This window comes from Spinacia oleracea, chromosome 5 (genome assembly GCF_020520425.1).
Source record: "Spinacia oleracea cultivar Varoflay chromosome 5, BTI_SOV_V1, whole genome shotgun sequence".
NCBI lineage: Eukaryota > Viridiplantae > Streptophyta > Magnoliopsida > Caryophyllales > Amaranthaceae > Spinacia > Spinacia oleracea.
This window is the reverse complement of record NC_079491.1, coordinates 108,417,477-108,438,084: the sequence shown is the minus strand read 5'-3', so window position 1 is coordinate 108,438,084 and position 20,608 is coordinate 108,417,477. Positions and strand designations below refer to the sequence as shown.

The window sequence follows — 20,608 nt, the reverse complement described above, 5'->3', positions numbered from 1 at the left end:
AGGATCTATTGGAGAAAGGTTAAATTAGGCCAAGTGCATCGCCTTGCGGAGCACCAGTGTTGTTTGTGAAGAAAAGGGATGGAAGTATGAGGCTCTGTATAGACTATAGGGAGCTCAATAAGGTCACGATCAAGAATAAGTATCCTTTACCTAGGATAGAAGACCAATTCGACACTAGTAGAGAAATCGCCATTTGCAACTCATCAATTGCAACTCACGCAAGTCATACGAGTTGCAACAAGGGTTTGGTCAACGCGGGTCAACGTTTTAATGAACTATTCGCAGCAACTTCAGTGACCAAGCACTGCGAAAAAGCTAATTTTTTTTAAAGAGGATTTCGCAGCGCGGGAATCATGTACAAGTTGCAATTAAACTCATTAATCGCAGCTTGTGGCCGTACTGAATGCTGTAACTCATAATATTCGCAGCCTCCATGTCTCGAGTTTGCTGCAATTCAAGGAAATTTTTTCGGAAAACATTCAATTTGCAATCTCGATCTATCTTCTCAACCCAGCCACCATAGATCTAGAATTCGCAATCTCGCTCCTCCGCATCTTCACTGCCTGCGTACCTTCATCTTCTCCTCTGCTCCACTACGTACCTTCCTCTTCTCCGCTGCTCCACCGCCTGTTCTTTTCCGATCTGTTCACGGGAAAGGTAATCGATCTGTTCTTTTTCAATTCGGTTGTTATAATTTCTACAACGATTTCTATGACTTAATAAAAAAAATATTCTCCCAATTTTAATTTTGTTGAATTAATTTCACAACAATTTGTATGACCTAATAAAAAATAAAATGAAATTAATCAGGATAACCGACATAGCTGATACCAGGGCGTTCTGTTTTAGTGTTGTTTCTTTGGTCTATCGCAGTGACACAGAACATAGCTAGCTGATACCTTGCAAGCCTTTTTCTATTTGATGATTCCAATATGTTTCATGTTTCTCATTTGCTGTTTTTTTAGCATTACTCTATAAATTATTGTCCAATTTTTATATTTTTTACAGTCTGAATGGTTTAATCAAGAAATTTCAGACTTGAGATTTTGTTAATCAGCATAAGCAACCAAAATAAAGGGCGATTTCTGAAAGAGGTAGCTTGGTGTAATAAGCTAATGTGATGTTAGTGTGTGTTTAATACTTCAATGCAGAGTGGGTATTGTTGAGCTAGTTAAATAATTTTCCTATGATAATTGCTCATTAACTAAGGAATTGGATGGTATGACAAAGTGGAAACATGAGATTGGGGATGATGTGAGTGAAGATAGAGTTGGGACAGGGAAGAAGAGGCAGATGGGAAGAGTGTTAGAGTTTTTTGTTGATGTATATGGGAGTGGCCGGGTGGGTATAGGAAGATAACATTATGGTGTTTGACTTGTAGACTTGTAGTTACTAGTTATCAGTTAATATATTTTCTCGAGGGAAGTTAATATATTTTCTATTAAATGTAATTACTCCGTATCGTATATACTGCTCCCTTTGTCATCTCAGTTTACTATTGTACTTTAGTTAATGCTTACTTCATGTACTTGACAGAAGCGGCAATTTGCAGGTTGGATTGGCTAACATTCTAGATATATATTTTGAGGATTTCTGCACACTTCCCAGTAAACAACAACTATCATGTGATGCAGTCATAAGCCCGAAAAAGTTGTCAAAGAGTAAGGTAGAGTATGCAGATTATTCTTATTCCCCAAGCTTCTTTAGGCTGTAGTAATGCTCTCTAGTTTAGATGGAACTTGATGTAGGTGTTCATTTCCTACCTTTCAAATTTATTTTTGAGTTGATGATTATGATTCTCTTTTGGTTTAAAGGTAACTACTACAAATTATGGTTCTGAACTTCTTATACTCATATAACAGTTAATGAGTAGGAAATTTTCCTACAAATTATGGTTCTGAACTTCTTATACTCATATAACAGTTTAAGGCTTGCAGTAATGGCTTTTGGTTAAACATCAATCATTTATGAGTGTCCATTGGCTAATGAAAAACTTGCTTGAATTTACAAATGAAAAACTTGCTTGAATTTACAAATGAAAAACTTAAGCAAAGTCTGTAATTCTGGAGTCTTGTTTTTACTTGGTGGATTTCATTTTATCTTTTGAGCATTCTTGTTTACTACCAGTCAATCAGTCATCTTTGAAAGGATGATTGAGTTGGAATACTTCAAAGCCATAAGCTTACTGTCAATGTTAAATGATTATTAGACATCAGTTCCTTAATAACTATGGCTCACTGGCATTTAATCCCAGCTCCTACTATCTCTTTTTTGTATACCAGATGGCACGGCAGGCATAACAATCTTTTTGGTTTTTTTTGAGGGATAACATTCTTTAGTGCTTGAAGTGAGGGAAAAGTCAGAATCTGCCCATCCTGATTGAAATAACTTTTTGTTTTTGCTTCTGCTTCTGATCATGTTGACTATATGAAATGGACTTAAAATAACATTTGAAGCAGATAGTTCAGGAATTCAAGATATTGAATTATTGTTGTTGCTCGGAATACTGAATTATTGCTATTGTTGTTCCTGTTCTCTCCTTGTAAAAGATGACCGTAATTCGCTTCTGATTATTGCAGGAACACCCTAGATTTTTTGTTAATTTTATGTGTATAATCATAAAATTTATTGTTTGGCTTGTTTGAAGTAATATTATTATAAATTTATTCAATTTTGTATGTTTTCATTTTCAAGACCCCTTGCTGGTATTGCTAGTTTCTTGAACCAAATCATCTATTTGAACTATCAAGGCGTGAGTTCTTCTACTAGGTGAGCATAATCTCCCGACTGTCATTCTCCTATTCCATTTTAATTTAATATAATTTTCTTATATGTGAGTTTCGAGATAATTTTTTAATAGCTTTTGTAGGTTTACAAATTGTTTCTTATTAGTTGTTTGTGTTATTTATTTGCCGAGTTAGGTTCATATAAAACATGTAATTAGTTTAAAATGAATCATTAGGTTCATTAGTTCAAAAATGGGAGCGACAATGTCTCATTTTAGCTTAAATATGTTCATAACGACCCAACAAGCCTAAAACGTGCATAACTTGATTGGAATGAGTCTTAGAAAGTTTAAACTAAGCATATAAAACATGTAATTAGTTCTAAATGAGTCCTTAGGTTCATTAGTTCAAAAATGGGAGCGAAAATGTCTCATTTTAGCCTAAATATGTCCATAACGACCCAACAAGCCTATAACGTGCATAACTTGATTGGAATGAGTCTTAGAAATTTTAAACAAAGCATATAAAACATGTAATTAGTTTTAAATGAGTCCTTAGGTTCATTAGTTAAAAAATGAGAGCGAAAATGTCTCATTTTAGCCTAAATATATCCATAGCGACCCAACAAGCCTAAAACGTGCATAACTTGATTGGAATGAGTCTTAGAAAGTTTAAACAAAGCATATAAAACTTGTCATTAGTTTAAAATGAGTCCTTAGGTTCATTAGTTCAAAAATGGGAGCGAAAATGTCTCATTTTAGCCTAAATATGTCCATAACGACCCAATAAGCCTAAAACGTGCATAACTTGATTGGAATGAGTCTTAGAAAGTTTAAACTAAGCATATAAAACATGTAATTAGTTCTAAATGAGTCCTTAGGTTCATTAATTCAAATATGGGAGCGAAAATGTCTCATTTTAGCCTAAATATGTCCATAACGACCCAACAAGCCTATAACGTGCATAACTTGAGTGGAATGAGTCTTAGAAATTTTAAAGAAAGCATATAAAACATGTAATTAGTTTTAAATGAGTCCTTAGGTTCATTAGTTAAAAAATGGGAGCGAAAATGTCTCATTTTAGCCTAAATATGTCCATTACGACCCAACAAGCCTAAAACGTGCATAACTTGATTGGAATGAGTCTTAGAAAGTTTAAACAAAGCAAATAAAACATGTAATTAGTTTTAAATGAGTCCTTAGGTTCTTTAGTGCAAAGTTGGGAGCAAAAATGCCTCAATTTGGCCTAAATATGTCCTATAACGACCCAACAAGCCTCAAACGTGCATAACTTGATTGGAATGAGTCTTAGAAAGTTTAACATAGCATATAGAACATGTAATTAGTTTAAAACTAGGTTAGTGCCCGTGCCATGCACGACTTTAACCAAAAAATATGACGAAAATTGCTAATTACCACTTATAAGAATAATTTTTAGAACCCCTACAATTATATTATCATTAAATACTTGTGAGCATTAAAATTAAATAGTACTCTTAAGTTTAGATTACGATTGTGTTTAATTTTCAGTCCTAGCTACCCCTTGTACTCATCTTCAGGGAATTCCAACATCAATTACTTAGAATCCTTGACAAATTAAATAGTACTCGTGAGTTTAGGTTTTCCTTGACAATTTGTACATGGCATCCTTGCAATTAACTAAAGTACTTCGTTTCTTTGAAAATTTTGTCATAATATTGCCGCATTTGTTACTCTTGGCGTTGTTGCTGCCATCATCTTCCTCACCTCATATTTATAGACTCCACACAAAAACAACAATAACAAAAATATATCAAAACTACGGATCTGGTAGAATAAATCTAATCAGGGGAAAAGACAAAAAATGAATAAAAATCCATTAAAATACAGTTACTTATAGCCCTCAAATATTGAAATTTAATTGAAGCAGTGTAAATTATAAAACATATAAATTTGATACACAACTAAAGTAGATTAACAGAAAATGGATTCAAGATGAGATATTACCGGATCCAATGACAATTAAAATAAAATCATACAGAAAAGTGGATAAAAAGAAATTTAAAAAATTCTGGATTACCGATTATCCCCAAAATCTCGCCCAAAATCATAATTCCAAAAAAAATTAACTCCATGTTTTTTATCGTTATCTTCGTCATATTCATAAGACATTACCTGTAAAAATTAATATCACAACAATTTTCATTTAGTACCAACAAACACACCCACCAAAATAAAGATGGAATTGAAGAATAGAAGGAAGACTCATTATACATTTTAGCCTAAATATGTCCATAACGACCCAACAAGCCTATAACGTGCATAACTTGATTGTAATGAGTCTTAGAAATTTTAAACAAAGCATATAAACCATGTAATTAGTTTTAAATGAGTCCTTAGGTTCATTAGTTAAAAAACGAGAGCGAAAATGTCTCATTTTAGCCTAAATATGTCCATAACGATCCATCAAGCCTAAAACGTGCATAACTTGATTGGAATGAGTCTTAGAAAGTTTAAACAAAGCATATAATACATGTAATTAGTTTAAAATGAGTCCTTAGGTTCATTAGTTCAAAAATGGGAGCGAAAATGTCTCATTTTAGCCTAAATATGTCCATAACGACCCAACAAGCCTAAAACGTGCATAACTTGATTGGAATGAGTCTTAGAAACATTAAACTAAGCATATAAAACATGTAATTAGTTCTAAATGAGTCCTTAGGTTCTTTAGTTCAAAAATGGGAGCGAAAATGTCTCATTTTAGCCTAAATATGTCCTATAACGACCCAACAAGCCTCAAACGTGCATAACTTGATTGGAATGAGTCTTAGAAAGTATAAACATAGCATATAGAACATGTAATTAGATTTAAATGAGTCCTTAGGTTCATTAGTTAAAAAATGAGAGCGAAAATGTCTCATTTTAGCCTAAATATGTCCATAACGACCCAACAAGCCTAAAACGTGCATAACTTGATTGGAATGGGTCTTAGAAAGTTTAAACAAAGCATATAAAACATGTAATTAGTTTAAATGAGTCCTTAGGTTCATTAGTTAAAAAATGAGAGCGAAAATGTCTCATTTTAGCCTAAATATGTCAATAACTACCCAACAAGCCTAAAACGTGCATAACTTGATTGGAATGAGTGTTAGAAAGTTTAAACTAAGCACATAAAACATGTAATTAGTTCTAAATGAGTCCTTAGGTTCATTAGTTCAAAAATGGGAGCGAAAATGTCTCATTTTAGCCTAAATATGTCCATAACGACCCAACAAGCCTATAACGTGCATAACTTGATTGGAATGAGTCTTAGAAATTTTAAACAAAGCATATAAAACATGTAATTAGTTTTAAATGAGTCCTTGGGTTCATTAGTTAAAAAATGGGAGCAAAATGTCTCATTTTAGCCTAAATATGTCCTATAACGACCCAACAAGCCTCAAACGTGCATAACTTGATTGGAATGAGTCTTAGAAAGTTTAAACAAAGCATATAAAACATGTAATTAGTTTTAAATGAGTCCTTAGGTTCCTTAGTGAAAAGTTGGGAGCGAAAATGCCTCAATTTGGCCCAAATATGTCCTATAACGACCCAACAAGCCTCAAACGTGCATAACCTGATTGGAATGAGTCTTATAAAGTTTAAACATAGCATATAGAATATGTAATTAGTTTAAAATGAGTCCTTATGTTCATTAGTTCAAAAATGGGAGCGAAAATGTCTCATTTTAGCCTAAATATGTCCATAACGACCCAACAAGACTAAAACGTGCTTAACTTAATTGGAATGAGTCTTAGAAAGTTTAAACAAAGGATATAAAACATGTAATTAGTTTAAAATGAGTCGTTAGGTTCTGTAGTTCAAAGTTGGGAGCGAAAATGGTTCATATGTTTTTTTATATATATATTTATATGTTTGGTTTACTCATGTATATGTAAGGTGTTATTTGCCGAAAATGAGGCATCCTTGGATAGACGGCAAACGGACTAGTCTTGATTACTTGTCTGGAGTGGAGGAATTTTGTAGACAAGCTGTGGAACACCAAAGGAGTATTGGGGTTGGAATAATATTTTGCCCTTGTTGTGACTGCAAAAATGTCAAGAGATGGGATGACATAGAGGTCATAGAAGACCATCTGGTTCGTCGCAGGTTTAAACAAGACTATCACACATGGTATTGGCATGGTGAGAGTCTTGATTCAATGAATGAAGATGGGTTTGATCATGAGGATAATGATGATAGTAGTGATGCAGAAAGTGTTGAGAGTGATGAGATGGATGAAGAAGATGGCGACGAGGAAGACCGGATGAGTGATATGATGGATGGGATTGGAGATCATTTAAACCACAATCTAAGATGATGGAAAACTTGAACGAGGCTGCTAAAACACTGTTGTACCCTGGTTGTACGAAGTTCACAAAGTTGTCTGGTACCTTAGAACTTCATAATGTGAAAACAAAGTTCGGTATCTCTGACGTGGGCTTTGATCATTTATTAGCAAAATTTGGTGAAATATTACCAGAGGGGAATACCCTCCCCTCTTCTACCTACTACGCAGAAAAGCTAACACTAGTAGAAAAAACCCTTATTGCAGCGGGCTTTTAGACCCCTGTTGCAGCGTACATCGTATGCTGCAACTGGGGGGCCTGCAACAAGTCTGAACTTGTTGCAGCGTACAATGTTCGCTGCAAAAAGTGATTTGTTGCAGCGGGCTTTTAGATGTACGCTGCAACAAGTGCCAAAAAATTGGCAAAATTTTGGACTTGTTGCGGCGTACATATATATGTACGCTGCAAAAGACTCAACTTTTTGCAGCGTACATTTATTTGTACGCTGCAACAAGTCTGAATTACTCAATTTTTTGCAGCGTACATTTATTTGTACGCTGCAACAAGTCTGAATTTTTGCCAAATTTTTTTCCCTTGTTGCAGCGTACAACATATATGTACGCTGCAAAAAAGCACTTTTGGCGGGAAAATTCTAATTTTGTTTAGGGATACCTAGAGTGCCTTGCACCAAATATAGAAACCTGTCAAAACAATAATAGAATAACGCAACCTGTATAACAAATATAAAAACAACAACTGGAGTTTTGTATACTATATATCCCAAAACCAAAGTGCACATATTACATTTAAATATATGTTCCAATTTCAACATAAACATACATTTTAATATAAAATTTATTCTATAACAACTAAACCAACTCGATCAAGCGCGCTAAAGCCAATAATAAATACTTGTTGGTAAAAAACTTAGCCCATTGCTCACGAACCACATCAAATTCCTCGCATAAGGCGCAATCCTCGGAGTGTAGACCTTTACAAAAACAGAAATTTAAATTAAACATTAGATTAAATACAAATTAAATATCACATTTTAACATTCAAGAAACTAATGACTTCCAAACAAACTTAGGAATAAATTAATTAAAAAGTGTACTGCACTCATATTTCATTTACTTATCCCCAAGAAAATACCACAAGTAGGCATCGAAAAAAAAAATCAGAAATAAGTAGTGATAGAGTAAACCAGCTTTAGTAATTACTATTGATCTTTTTAATATTATTTAGTTCGTCTAAAAGACGCTACTGGTTGAAATTGATTAGGGTAAGGTGGATCTTTTACAAACCTTGCCCACATGACATAGATGAATACAAGATTGTAAGTCTTGTAAGCATGGTTCCTTTATTTAGGTTTCATCCTCATTCAACCAGTAAAGCTTCTTTTACCAAATAATGAAACAGCTCATATGAAAAAGTTCAAACTCCCGTACTAAAGTTTGTATAATAAACCAAAAATAACAACCTACCATCCATTGCTTGGCTTATCGACTCATATCCCATGAATGTTCGAGATGATCTGTTATGTGATGTCTGCATTAGGATAATTGTGTGCTTATTATCCTGTAAAATTGAAAAATGGCTCCAGTAAGCACCCCAAAGCATTAAGGATTGATAAGGCTCAAAGTAGGGACCAACCGAACAAGAGAGACAAATGAATACCAAATGCAGTCGAAGTAACGAACTGGTACTCCAAAGCAAAAACACACACAGATTTTCTAGTCATATTTACAGTTAAAACAATCTTCACACTACGCATCTTTAAGGCAATCACAAGTTAATCAACAAAAAAAGAGTTAATCAACAAGCCAAGACTTCTCTCTCCCAATACATTTTATTTGGAGAAAGTGAGAAACGTGCAGGAAAATGCTGTTAACATAATTCATTGCTGCGAAAATCAGATAGCCCACAATACATCTTGCTTGTTGATAATTATTTCATTTATCATATGCTTGAATATAATTTTACTAATAAACAGAAAGAAAATTATCTTACACAGTTGTAGCTGCAACACAATATTTAACTTAAGATCAGCATGTGTTGTCCATTTTTCATACCTTTAAAAAAATGCATGATGATTTACTTCCATACTTTGGATCTTGAAACCAAAGATTTCATATCACAGACGATTACAAATCACTTGCAGGATATTCCTATATAAATACTTCCAGTATGCTCAAACATTGACCTAGAGTGTCATCTAGGTTCATGACAATCATGTCTATGTGCTGAAGTACCAGAATTTGATCATGCACATTCAGTCACTGATTTCAAGATAATCCTACAACTAGGATACGCATTTTTAACTAAGAGAAACCTACAACAGAATATCAATTTCCTTACTCAAGTATGCACTTCAGTATAAAGAGGAGCAGAATATAAGATTGATTGGATAATGAATTACAATTTTAACTTTTCACAACCCATTGCCTGTCTTGACCATCATTTGCAAAAAACTTTAGGTCTAATTGTTCGACTTAGCTTCAGAAAATAAGTGTACAACCATTCGACTAATCCATTATAAAGTTGAGTATATTTCTGCAGTTCTGCCTTTCAGGACTCATGCACTAACCAATTTGGACAGGTGGTTCAATGACTCACAATTTCAACAGAACTACTAAAGCCATGAGAGTATATTTCTGGTAAGGGACCTAGTAACATAGTAAAACGCATAACCAAGATCATACTCTGTATAAACAAAATTTACTGACTCACTTTTCTTGGCGGTGGAAAAAGGCATAGGTGTATATCTAACATGGAAAGCAATTTCATTACTAAAGGGTCTTTTGCAATACAGTGGGATTCTAGAGATCAGCTTATGCTCAAATAAGTAAGTAGAGTACACATCAGTGGCAGGATCAAATAGCTGAACTAAACAGTAGTTCATAGAGTGCATCCCATATGAAGAGATCTAAAGTAGCATAGCACCATTTACAGAGTGTTTTTTCAAAAAAAAAATCACAGAAGTAAAGCCAGCCAATTATCCGTCATCTTAATTTCATTGAAATCAGACATTAGAATCAATCACTTACTCCACTAGTTTTCAGCTCATTCAATGAAAGGAAAACTAAAAACTCCATTTAAACTCAAAGAACAAAACAAAACAAAACAAAAAAAATACTCCACTTAAACTCAATGCATTTGATTCGACAATAGCAAACCTGTCAATCTCGTAATGATCTAACATATGGAGAAGACTCATTGTGATTTGTGACCGTTTCCAACTCATTGAGTTTTAAACACTTACGAAAAAACTCGAGTAACATCAATTCTACAAAGCCTGTTCAATGTCTGCTATGGTGTGAATGAGTCTTCCATACTGTCTAATGATCCAAATAAGCTAGTTCTAATACTACATCCTTTATACCAAGGCTTCAACTAGAAAAACAGGACAAGAAGGTCGACCACAATTCCTTAAAGATTTTTGAAACAATCCTCAAAATTTATGAGAAAATCCAAACCCTTCACCAAGCAAAATAAAACCTCAATTGCAACAACTTCATATACTAGAATATCACCATATACGAGTACAAAACTTATGTCAATCCCCCTCCCCCCCTCCGACGGCCCACCTCCTAAATAAATAAATAAATCCAACTGAATTTTATGAATATACCGTACAACATATACAAGCACATCATTACACTACTTTGATTCTGATTACACTAAATATGACCTATAACGATACAATGAGCCTTAAATGTGCATAAATGGATTGGAATGAGTCCTAGAAAGTTAAAAATAAGCATATAAAACATTTAGTAAGTTTAAAATGAGTCCTTAGGTTCTTTGGTTCATAGTTGGGAGCGAAAATGTCATTTTAGCCTAAATATGTCCTATAACGACCAAACAAGCCTTAAATGTGTATAAGTAGTTAGATTAAGTCTTAGAAACTTAAAACTAAGCATATTAATCATGTAATAAGTTTAAAATAAGTCCTTAGGTTCTTTATTTTAAAGTTGGGATCGAAAATGCCTTATTTTATCCTAAATATGACCTATAACGATAAAACAAGCATTAAATGTGCATAAATAGATTAGAATAAGTCTTAGAAACTTAAAACTAAGCATATTTATCATATAATAAGTTTAAAATGAGTCATTAGGTTCTTAAGTTCAAAGTTGGGAGCGAAAATGTCATTTTAGCCTAAATATGACCTATAACGACACAATGAGCCTTAAATGTGCATAAATGGATTGGAATGAGTCCTAGAAAGTTAAAAATAATCATATGAATCATGTAATAAGTTTGAAATTAGTTTTTAAGTTCGTTAGATCAAAGTTGGGAGCGAAAATGTCATTTTAGCCTAAATATGACCTATAACGGCCAAAGAAGTCATGAATGTGCATAAATAGATTGGATTAAGTCTTGTAAAGTTAAAACTAATCATATAAAACATTTAATATGTTTAAAATGAGTCCTAAGGTTCTTTATGTCATATTTGGGAGCAAAAAAGCCTCATTTTAGCCTAATATGACCTATAACGACCAAACAAGCCTTAAATTTGCATAAGTAGATTGGAATGAGTGTTAGAAAGTTAAAACTATTCATATTAAACATGTAATAAGTATAAAATGAGTCCTTAGGTTCTTTAGTTCAAAGTTGGGAAGGAAAATGCTTCATTTTAGCCTTAATATGACCTATAACGACCCAATAAGCCTTAAATGTGAATAAATAGATTGAAATGAGTATAAAGATGTCCAGTTTGTCGTTCCTGCAGTACCCAAAAGTAAACAAAATCACAAGTGTATCAGAAATGTATATCCAGTATCCAGCTTTCAAATGATACACTCAACAACAGCCAAAGGTGAAAGATTAGAACATTATTAAGTAGTTTTCGACAAGCAGAATCCAAATTTATTTCTAGGATACACGCATATAGAGATAATATGAATTACCAATATGAAAATTGTTAAATGAGAATAGGAGTGATTCTCTTTCTTTAATTTCTGAACAGCAATTAAATGTTGCACATGGATATACCAAAGTGATAATCTGCTGATTAGTATAACAAAAACTACTTACACATTCACAGATGCAATGAGATCATCATTAGTAAAGCTCAGTCCAGCATTGCATTTGGTGAAGTTTCCAGAAGCAGTGTCAAATGAGAGGTCAGTACCCAAAGCAAGAGTACTGTTTCCAAAAACACCAGAAAAGTTGACAATGGGGTTTGCTGTCAAACCAAGGCTTGTGCTGATGCCAGCATACTCATGCAAATACTGAAGCTCAACCTGTTAACATAATTTATACTCCACAAATTAGAACCATTATCCCGTAGTATCTTGAACCATGCCTCTTTAGGTAAGAAAATACTAGAAAGATAATTGTATGGTACCTTGCCAGATCTCTGCTCAGGAACACGGAAACTAAAAATAGCCTTCAAGCCAGGGGCAGGTTCATCAACGTAATGGTGGTGAAAAGCTAGGAGCGGAAGACGGAAACAGCAAAGAAGTTGGAATCAGATTACAATAGATTCCAATTATGTAAAACAAGATGTTCATAGAAAGCAATGCTATCTGTCACCAAATTTTACACAATTACCAATTATAAAAACCTATAAACCAATGAAACCGTAATGTATCATAGAATCAATTCGTAGTAATACAAATAAACAAACTCACATTGGAGTTGGTATCAACTTTCACATCGGTGGTAATATTCTTGTTTGTCAACTTAGTGCTGACATCAGCCAAAAACAACTCGCCCTTCTTTGTCCCAGTAGAAGTGATAGCCTGCAAGAAAATAAGTTTACATTAACTTTAGAAAATTAATCATGCCATACATGTCTGATTGACTTATTCTCTACATATAAATTAAGAAGTCAACAACAACCTTTAATGCAAACATACATCTTAACTTAATTTCTTTAATCGTGACTCACAACCCTAAATCTTCAGGACACAATGCAGTTCCTAATCAAATTACATTGTTATCTCGACTAAACCCACGGAATACATGAAGCACACAGATTCTAATTCGTAACGCTGATGCTGGCAAATGAAAGAGGAGTTGTCCAGTTCACAAGACATTCCACAAACCCCATAAATGAGAATCACAACCCAGGAACACAAAACCTTCCCTTTTATAACAAGCGCAGGACAGCAAAACGAGTTTAATCTCCATAGCAACATACAAAGAAGTCAACAACTCACACAAACTATACTCAAACACAATCACCTTCTTATAATCTTGTAGAGCCCTCATTTGACCACTCAAAACTTCTCCATCATTTCACAAGCGTAAACAACAAAAATATCCAAAATTCCAATACTATTCTTAAACTAAACCCTAAATATCCAACATTTTGCACAAATCAAGATTTTGTATGAAGTAATGAATGATTAAAAACCCATAAACATCATTTGAACAAACCCTAAGAAACCCATAAATCATCGAACTCAAAACTATGTGATTTTGTCAATCATAAACCTAAAATTGAACCCTAATCTGAAAACGAAAATCAAAAACTAAAATTGAACCCTAATCTGAAAACGAAAATAAAAAACGAAAATAGAAATTGAACACACCATACCGAAACCACCGGAACCACGACGCCGAGCAACCACCGGAACCACGACGCGACGGGGAGATGCTGAACCACGGAACCAAGACAGCGACGCAGGGCTGAACCACGGAACCACGGAACCAAGACAGCGATGCAGGGCTGAACCACGACGCGACGGGGAGATGAGCAACCAACGGAACCAAGACAGCGACGCAGGGCTGAGCAACTCTTGGGTTCGACGGCGACGCAGGGCTGAGTTCGACGGCGACCTTGGATATTTGTTTAAGGGAAAAGGCTTGGAGCTATAGCAGAGAAGGAACAACGTACGTACGTTTCTCGTTTGAGCGCGGTTTGTACGTTGCAACTAGGAAAGTAAAAATTTTAATTTGAAACGCGGACTTGTTGCAGCGGGCATTAACATGTACGCTGCAATAACTTCGGGTTGTTGCTGCGGGCTTTTATTTTGTACGCTGCAACAAACGCATTTGTTGCGAACAACTAAAATGTACGCTGCGATAACCCTTTAAAGGGTTTGACCCGCGTTGACCGACTGGTTGTTGAAGCGTATTTATACTTGTACGCTGCAACAAGGGGGCTGCAACAGGGGTTTTTTCTACTAGTGTAATGTGTCCTTTTGGGTTAGAATATGTCAAGATCCATGCATGCCGGAATGATTGTATACTCTATAGAAAAGAGTATGAAAATTTGGATAAGTGTCCAAAGTGCGGCGAATCACGCTACAAACGAACAGATGGTGATGATCCAAAAGAGAAAGCCCCCCCGGCAAAGGTGATGTGGTATCTACCGATAATACCAAGGTTTAGGCGTCTGTTTGCAACTGAGAGTGATGCTAAGAATCTTAAGTGGCATGATGAAGGGAGAAAGAAAGATGGGTTACTTAGGCTTCCGGGCGATTCTCCGCAATGGAGAAACATTGATAGGGCATATCCAGAATTTAAAAAGGAGGTTAGAAATCTTAGACTTGCTTTATGTACGGACGGGATGAACCCGTATGGTACACTTAGCAGTCAATGGAGCACATGGCCGGTCTTATTAGCGATATACAATCTCCCTCCTTGGTTGTGTATGAAGCGCAAGTACTTGATGTTGTCACTTTTAATTTCGGGGCCTAAACAACCCGAAAATGACATAGATGTATACTTGGCACCTCTCATAGATGATTTGAAGCTATTGTGGAATGAAGGTGTTCCAATGTATGATGCCCATACCAAAACTGACTTCACTTTGCGGGCCATGATTTTTTGTACCATTAATGACTTTCCGGCTTACGGGAACTTGTCAGGGTACAAGATTAAAGGAGAGAAGGCATGCCCTATTTGTGAGGAGGAGATGACACCCGAATGGTTGGACTACTTCAAAAAAAATGTGTATCTGGAATTCAGAAAGTTTATCCCTCGTCATCACCCATATCGTAAGAAGAAAAGGCAATTCAATGGGTGCACGGAGGAAAGACAAGCTCGTACGCCTTTGACTGGAAAACAAATTTATGAGAAGATCAAGAATATTGAAACGAGTTATGGTAAATGCGGAAAACAGGAAAAAACACCGAAGACTGTTCTTTGGAAAAAAGTCTCAATATTTTGGGATATTCCATATTGGAAAGATTTGTCAGTCCGACATTGCCTTGATGTGATGGACATTGAAAAGAATGTATGTGATGCTATTATTGGTACATTGTTGAACATAACTAGAAAGACAAAGGACACTAAAAAGGTGCGACTAGACTTGAAAAAAAGGAATATTCGACCAGAGTTGTGGCCTGTGGATAAGGAGGGTAAGAAGAAGTCATATTTGCCTCCGGCTTGCTACACATTGTCCCATCAAGAAAAGCGAATTTTATGTGAATGTCTATATAACATCAAGGTACCTTCAGGGTACTGTGCGAACATGAAAAGACTAGTTTCTTTGACCGACTTGAAGTTAACGGGTATGAAATCCCATGATTGTCATGTGATGATGCAAGTTTTTTTGCCGATTGCTCTGCGTGGAATTTTACCAAAGAATGTGAGACATGTCATTGTTAAGTTGTGTATGTTTTTCAACACGATTTCTAGCAAAGTGATCGACCCAAAAAAACTAGATGCAATTCAAGCTGATATAGTTGAAACGTTATGTAAATTAGAGATGTATTTTCCACCATCCTTTTTTGACATAATGATCCATTTAATTGTGCATTTGGTTCGGGAGGTTAAGATGTGTGTTCCACTGCACTTGCGTTACATGTACCCCTTTGAGAGACATATGGGGGTGTTGAAAGGTAGAGCACAAAATCCAGCAAAACCTGAAGGTAGCATCGTGAAAAATACTTTGGCTGAAGAGATTGGGGCTTTTTCCTATACCTATGAATTCCATTGGACCAGAAATGATACTCTATCCCGATGAGCCGAAACCAAAGCTCTTTCTAGGATTTCACAATTTTGGTTTATATATTCATAATGATACCATGATCCGTTTCGTCCAAGCAGGATCTGAAGTATCTGCCAAGAGCAACTCTTCTCAAAATCTCAAAAAAAGGGTGATAAGTTGGAATCCAATTCGAACTAAGGATTCTTGTGGTTCCGGAGGATCCAGTTACAGGAGAACCAGAACATTGTGCTGAGCACTTGGCTAGAGCTAAGACAATCGGAGTTCTAACATCTCGTCACAAGGAAAGACTTCAGGGGCAAGGGACAATTGGGAAGAAAATGGTGATACCTCCGAGTGAAAGTCAGAAGCAAGCACACCTTTGTGTCTTGCAGCACCTTGCTGATGTCAATCCATACATAGAAAGGCATTTGATAGAATTAAAAAGTGAAAATCCTCGAATTGGTGAAAGAGATTTAATGGTTCTGCATAATCGCTTTTTTGTTGATTGGTTCACGAAGAAAGGGATGGATGACTTTCGTAATCCTGATATGGTTGTCCCTGAAACAATCGAGTGGCTTGCAAGGGGTCCTCGCTCTCGATATGTGGAAACTTTTGAAGGGTATGACATCAATGGGTACACATTTTATACAAGAAGACAAGATGACAAATCCGTTGTGCAAAATAGTGGTGTTACATTGGTAGCATCCTCCAGAGAATATCCTAGTGCTAAGGACAAAATGCCAGTTGATGCAACACAATCATATTATGGGTATATTGAAGAAATATGGGAGCTTGACTACACCGACTTTAAGATTCCTGTTTTTAAATGCAAGTGGGCAGATAATGGACGAGGCCGAAAAAACTGTGAATCTGGTTTAACTTTGGTGGATTCAAATCGTTTTAGTGACGGTGATGAGCCATTCATTTTGGCATCTCAGGCTAAACAAATCTTTTATGTAGAAGATAATGTTGATCGTCAATGGAGGGTTTTTGTTCAAGGCAAAAGACGAATTCTAGGGATAGATGACGTTGTTGATGAAGAGGAATATGACCGGTTTGATGATACTCCACCTTTGTCAGTTGGTGTTGAACCTATGCCTAATGAGGAGGATATAAATGGAGCATATGTGCGCTTAGATCACAATGAAGGGATTACTGTTAATAACTACGAAAATACTAAGAAGAGAAAATCAGTAAGTGTGTTTTACAGGAATCATAGATTTAATTATATATTGTTATCATGAAATGCAATCAATTATTTCTTTTGTTCTATGCATGTGGCGTTGTTGTTTGCTTCTGTTTTTTGTATATCTTTGAATACATATTGATGTTTTTGTTTCAACTTTTATTTTGCAGTTGTATTGACATCATGGATGCAGAAGAACGTAGTGATGAAATAGAGGAGGAAATGGCTATCCACAATATTGATGAAGCACTATAGGCAATGGAAGAACAAGATGCTTCATCTTCACATGTGACATCATCAATAGGCAAAAAGGTGGGCAGAGGTCCATCAAAAGGGGTGAAAAACAAAACTCCTATGTTTCTTACTTTTAATGAGTTCGGCCAACCTGATAGTGAGTGGGCACATGCCTATGGCGTACAAATTGGCATATGTGTTCTTAAGATTGATATCAATGAGCCATCATATCCAAAGATGGAAGGTGTGACCAAACAAAACTTTTGGGAGGAGACAAAGGCAATAGTTGAGTAAGTTGACTTGTTTTTTAGCCTAAATATGTCCGTAACGACCCAACAAGCCTAAAACGTGCATAACTAGATTGGAATGAGTATTAGAAAGTTTAAACATAGCATATAAAACATGTAATAAGTTTAAAATGAATCATTAGGTTCATTAGTTAAAAAATGGGAGCGAAAATGTCTCATTTTAGCCTAAATATGTCCGTAACGACCCAACAAGCCTAAAACGTGCATAACTAGATTGGAATGAGTCTTAGAAAGTTTAAACATAGCATATAGAACATGTAATTAGTTTAAAATGAATCATTAGGTTCATTAGTTAAAAAATGGGAGCGAAAATGTCTCATTTTAACCTAAATATGTCCGTAATGACCCAACAAGCCTAAAACGTGCATAACTTGATTGGAATGAGTGTTAGAAAGTTTAAACAAAGCATATAAAACATGTAATTAGTTTAAAATGAATCATTAGGTTCATTAGTTCAAAAATGGGAGCGAAAATGTCTCAATTTTAGCCTAAATATGTCCATAACGACCCAACAAGCCTAAAACGTGCATAACCATATTGGAATGTGTCTTAGAAAGTTTAAACAAAGGCAGTGGACTCATTTTATTGCACTTGATTTGTTTTTTGCACAGAGACTCTTTCACATTATTGATCTTGACGGTCAGAGGGAAAAGTCATTCCACAAAGTAGTTGCGGCACGTTTTAGGATCTTCAAGTCGAGGTTGGTTGGTCGTTGGATCAAGTTTACGATTAAGCCTCCGAAAAACAGCGCACACTTGATGCCATGGCAAGTTTACAAGGGCTTCATCACCGAGGAACAATGGGAAAAATTCAAGTCAAGTAGACTACAACCTGACGCTGAGGTACTATAATTTGTTTCAACACTCTCACTTATAATCATTGTATATAGATAATCGTCAGTTTATATGATTGCTTTAATCGTGGCCTATTTAAAGATGAATATGGCCTATAATTTTTCTTCTCATTTTTTTCTTCTTTGCCTAATATGCTGCCAATGTGTTATCTTATAGGAAAAGAGATTGAAGGCACAAGGAAGTGCAAAGCAAAACAAGCATCCTCATCACATGGGTCAGTTGAGTTACCCTAGGACCGTAAAGAAATGGGAGAAAGACAAAAGACTCCCTCCTTCCACTGCATCATCAACGGCCTCTACCACCTCCTCTTCAGGGACAACCTCGATATCTAGTAGGGTAACTAACCGCCCAATACATTGGGTATTAGCTCACCAAAAGAAAATGCCTGACGGGACGTGGGATGTTGATCCAAATGAGCCCGATACACAACGGATTGTCTCTCTAGTTGTAAGATTTTATATATGCCTAGACCTTTATTTTTATATTATATAGTGGTTAAATATGAGATATAATTTTAATAGCTTTTCATTCATCCAACAGAATGAGAATATGGAGCAACAAAACAAACAACAAGAAGAAGGGACATTTGTTCCAGAACGAGCTGTTGATGCATTAACAAAGGCTCTTGGAAGCCTGACTATCATGGGCATGTCAAAGCGCTCGGTGGTAATGTTGGGTACGAAAAGGCATTTGGACCACTAGATAGAAAAGCAAGAAAGGCGAGTCAAAGTGTTTGTTCCTCCGAAGAGTTAGATGCATTAAGGTCTTCCTTGACCCAATTTAAGGCCACATTTGAAGAAAGATTGCAAGAACGGGTGGAACAAGAAGTCCAAAAACATGTTAAGACCATGATGGAACAAATAAGTGGTCTACACATGCCTAACTTAGGCATACCTAACTTAGGCACGCCTAACTTAGGCACACCTAAGTATCACACCAACGTGACAAATTCATCACTACCATTCCGTGAAATAAAGGTAAATAATGTTGTTTTTGTAATTAGTACATGTAAAATAAATGTATTTATATAACTTTTGTTACTTGATCATTGAAGGAAATGCTTGCCGTCCGTCTTGCCGTAATTGATGAGTACAATGGGAATTTGGTGGTTGTGGCAGATGGTCACGTAGAACCTTGGCCTAATGACTTGGTTCACCACACAAAAATGATGGAAACCCATTACAAGGTCGGTGTTGATAAACCATATAGCGAGTTCGGTGAGATAGACCTTCCCGTTCCCACGCCAGATGGTCTTACCAAATTGGGGGAAACTGAGGGCAGTTATTTGCAATGGCCCAAAGAGTTGGTGTTTTTCGACGACGAGGTAATGTCCTTTATCACTATACTTAAAATGAGTCCTTAGTTTCTTTATTGCAAAGTTGGGAGCGAAAATGCCTCAATTTGGCCTAAATATGTCCTATAACGACCCAACGAGCCTTAAACGTGCATAACTAGATAGGAATGAGTCTTAGAAAGTTTAAACAAAGCATTTAAAACTTGTAATTAGATTAAAATGAATCATTAGGTTCATTAGTGCAAAGTTAGGAGCGAAAATGTCTAATTTTAGCCTAAATATGTCCATAACGACCCAACAAGCCTAAAACGTGCATAACCATATTGGAATGAGTCTTAGAAAGTTTAAACAAAGCATATAAAACATGTAATTAGTTTAAAATGATTCCTTAAGTTCATTAGTTCCAAAATGGGAGCGAAAATGTCTCATTTTAGCCTAAATATGTCCATAACGACCCAACAAGCCTAAAACGTGCATAACTTGATTGGAATGAGTCTTAGAAAGTTTAAACTAAGCATATAAAACATGTAATTAGTTCTAAATAAGTCCTTAGGTTCATTAGTTCAAAAATGGGAGCGAAAATGTCTCATTTTAGCCTAAATATGTCCATAACGACCCAACAAGCCTAAAACGTGCATAACTTGATTGGAATAAGTCTTAGAAAGTTTAAACAAAGCATATAAAACATGTAATTAGTTTAAAATGAGTCCTTAGGTTCATTAGTTCAAAAATGGGAGCGAAAATGTCTCATTTTAGCCTAAATATGTCTATAACGACCCAACAAGCCTAAAACGTGCATCACTTGATTGG

The 20,608-nt window shown here is 35.5% G+C and overlaps 1 protein-coding gene across 1 annotated transcript; it reads left to right on the top strand.

The window, feature by feature from the left end:
• Window positions 1-14,179: 14,179 nt before the first annotated feature.
• On the top strand, window positions 14,180-15,958 carry LOC110786955 (uncharacterized). The gene has a single exon (XM_056829979.1). It carries the CDS (start codon window positions 14,180-14,182, stop codon window positions 15,956-15,958), a length of 1,779 nt encoding a protein of 592 aa, XP_056685957.1.
• The last annotated feature ends 4,650 nt before the right edge of the window (window positions 15,959-20,608 follow it).

Excerpts from the sequence above, each read along its gene's own strand:
- LOC110786955 (XM_056829979.1), top strand. The coding sequence starts at position 14,180 with ATGTGTCCTTTTGGGTTAGAATATGTCAAGATCCATGCATGCCGGAAT.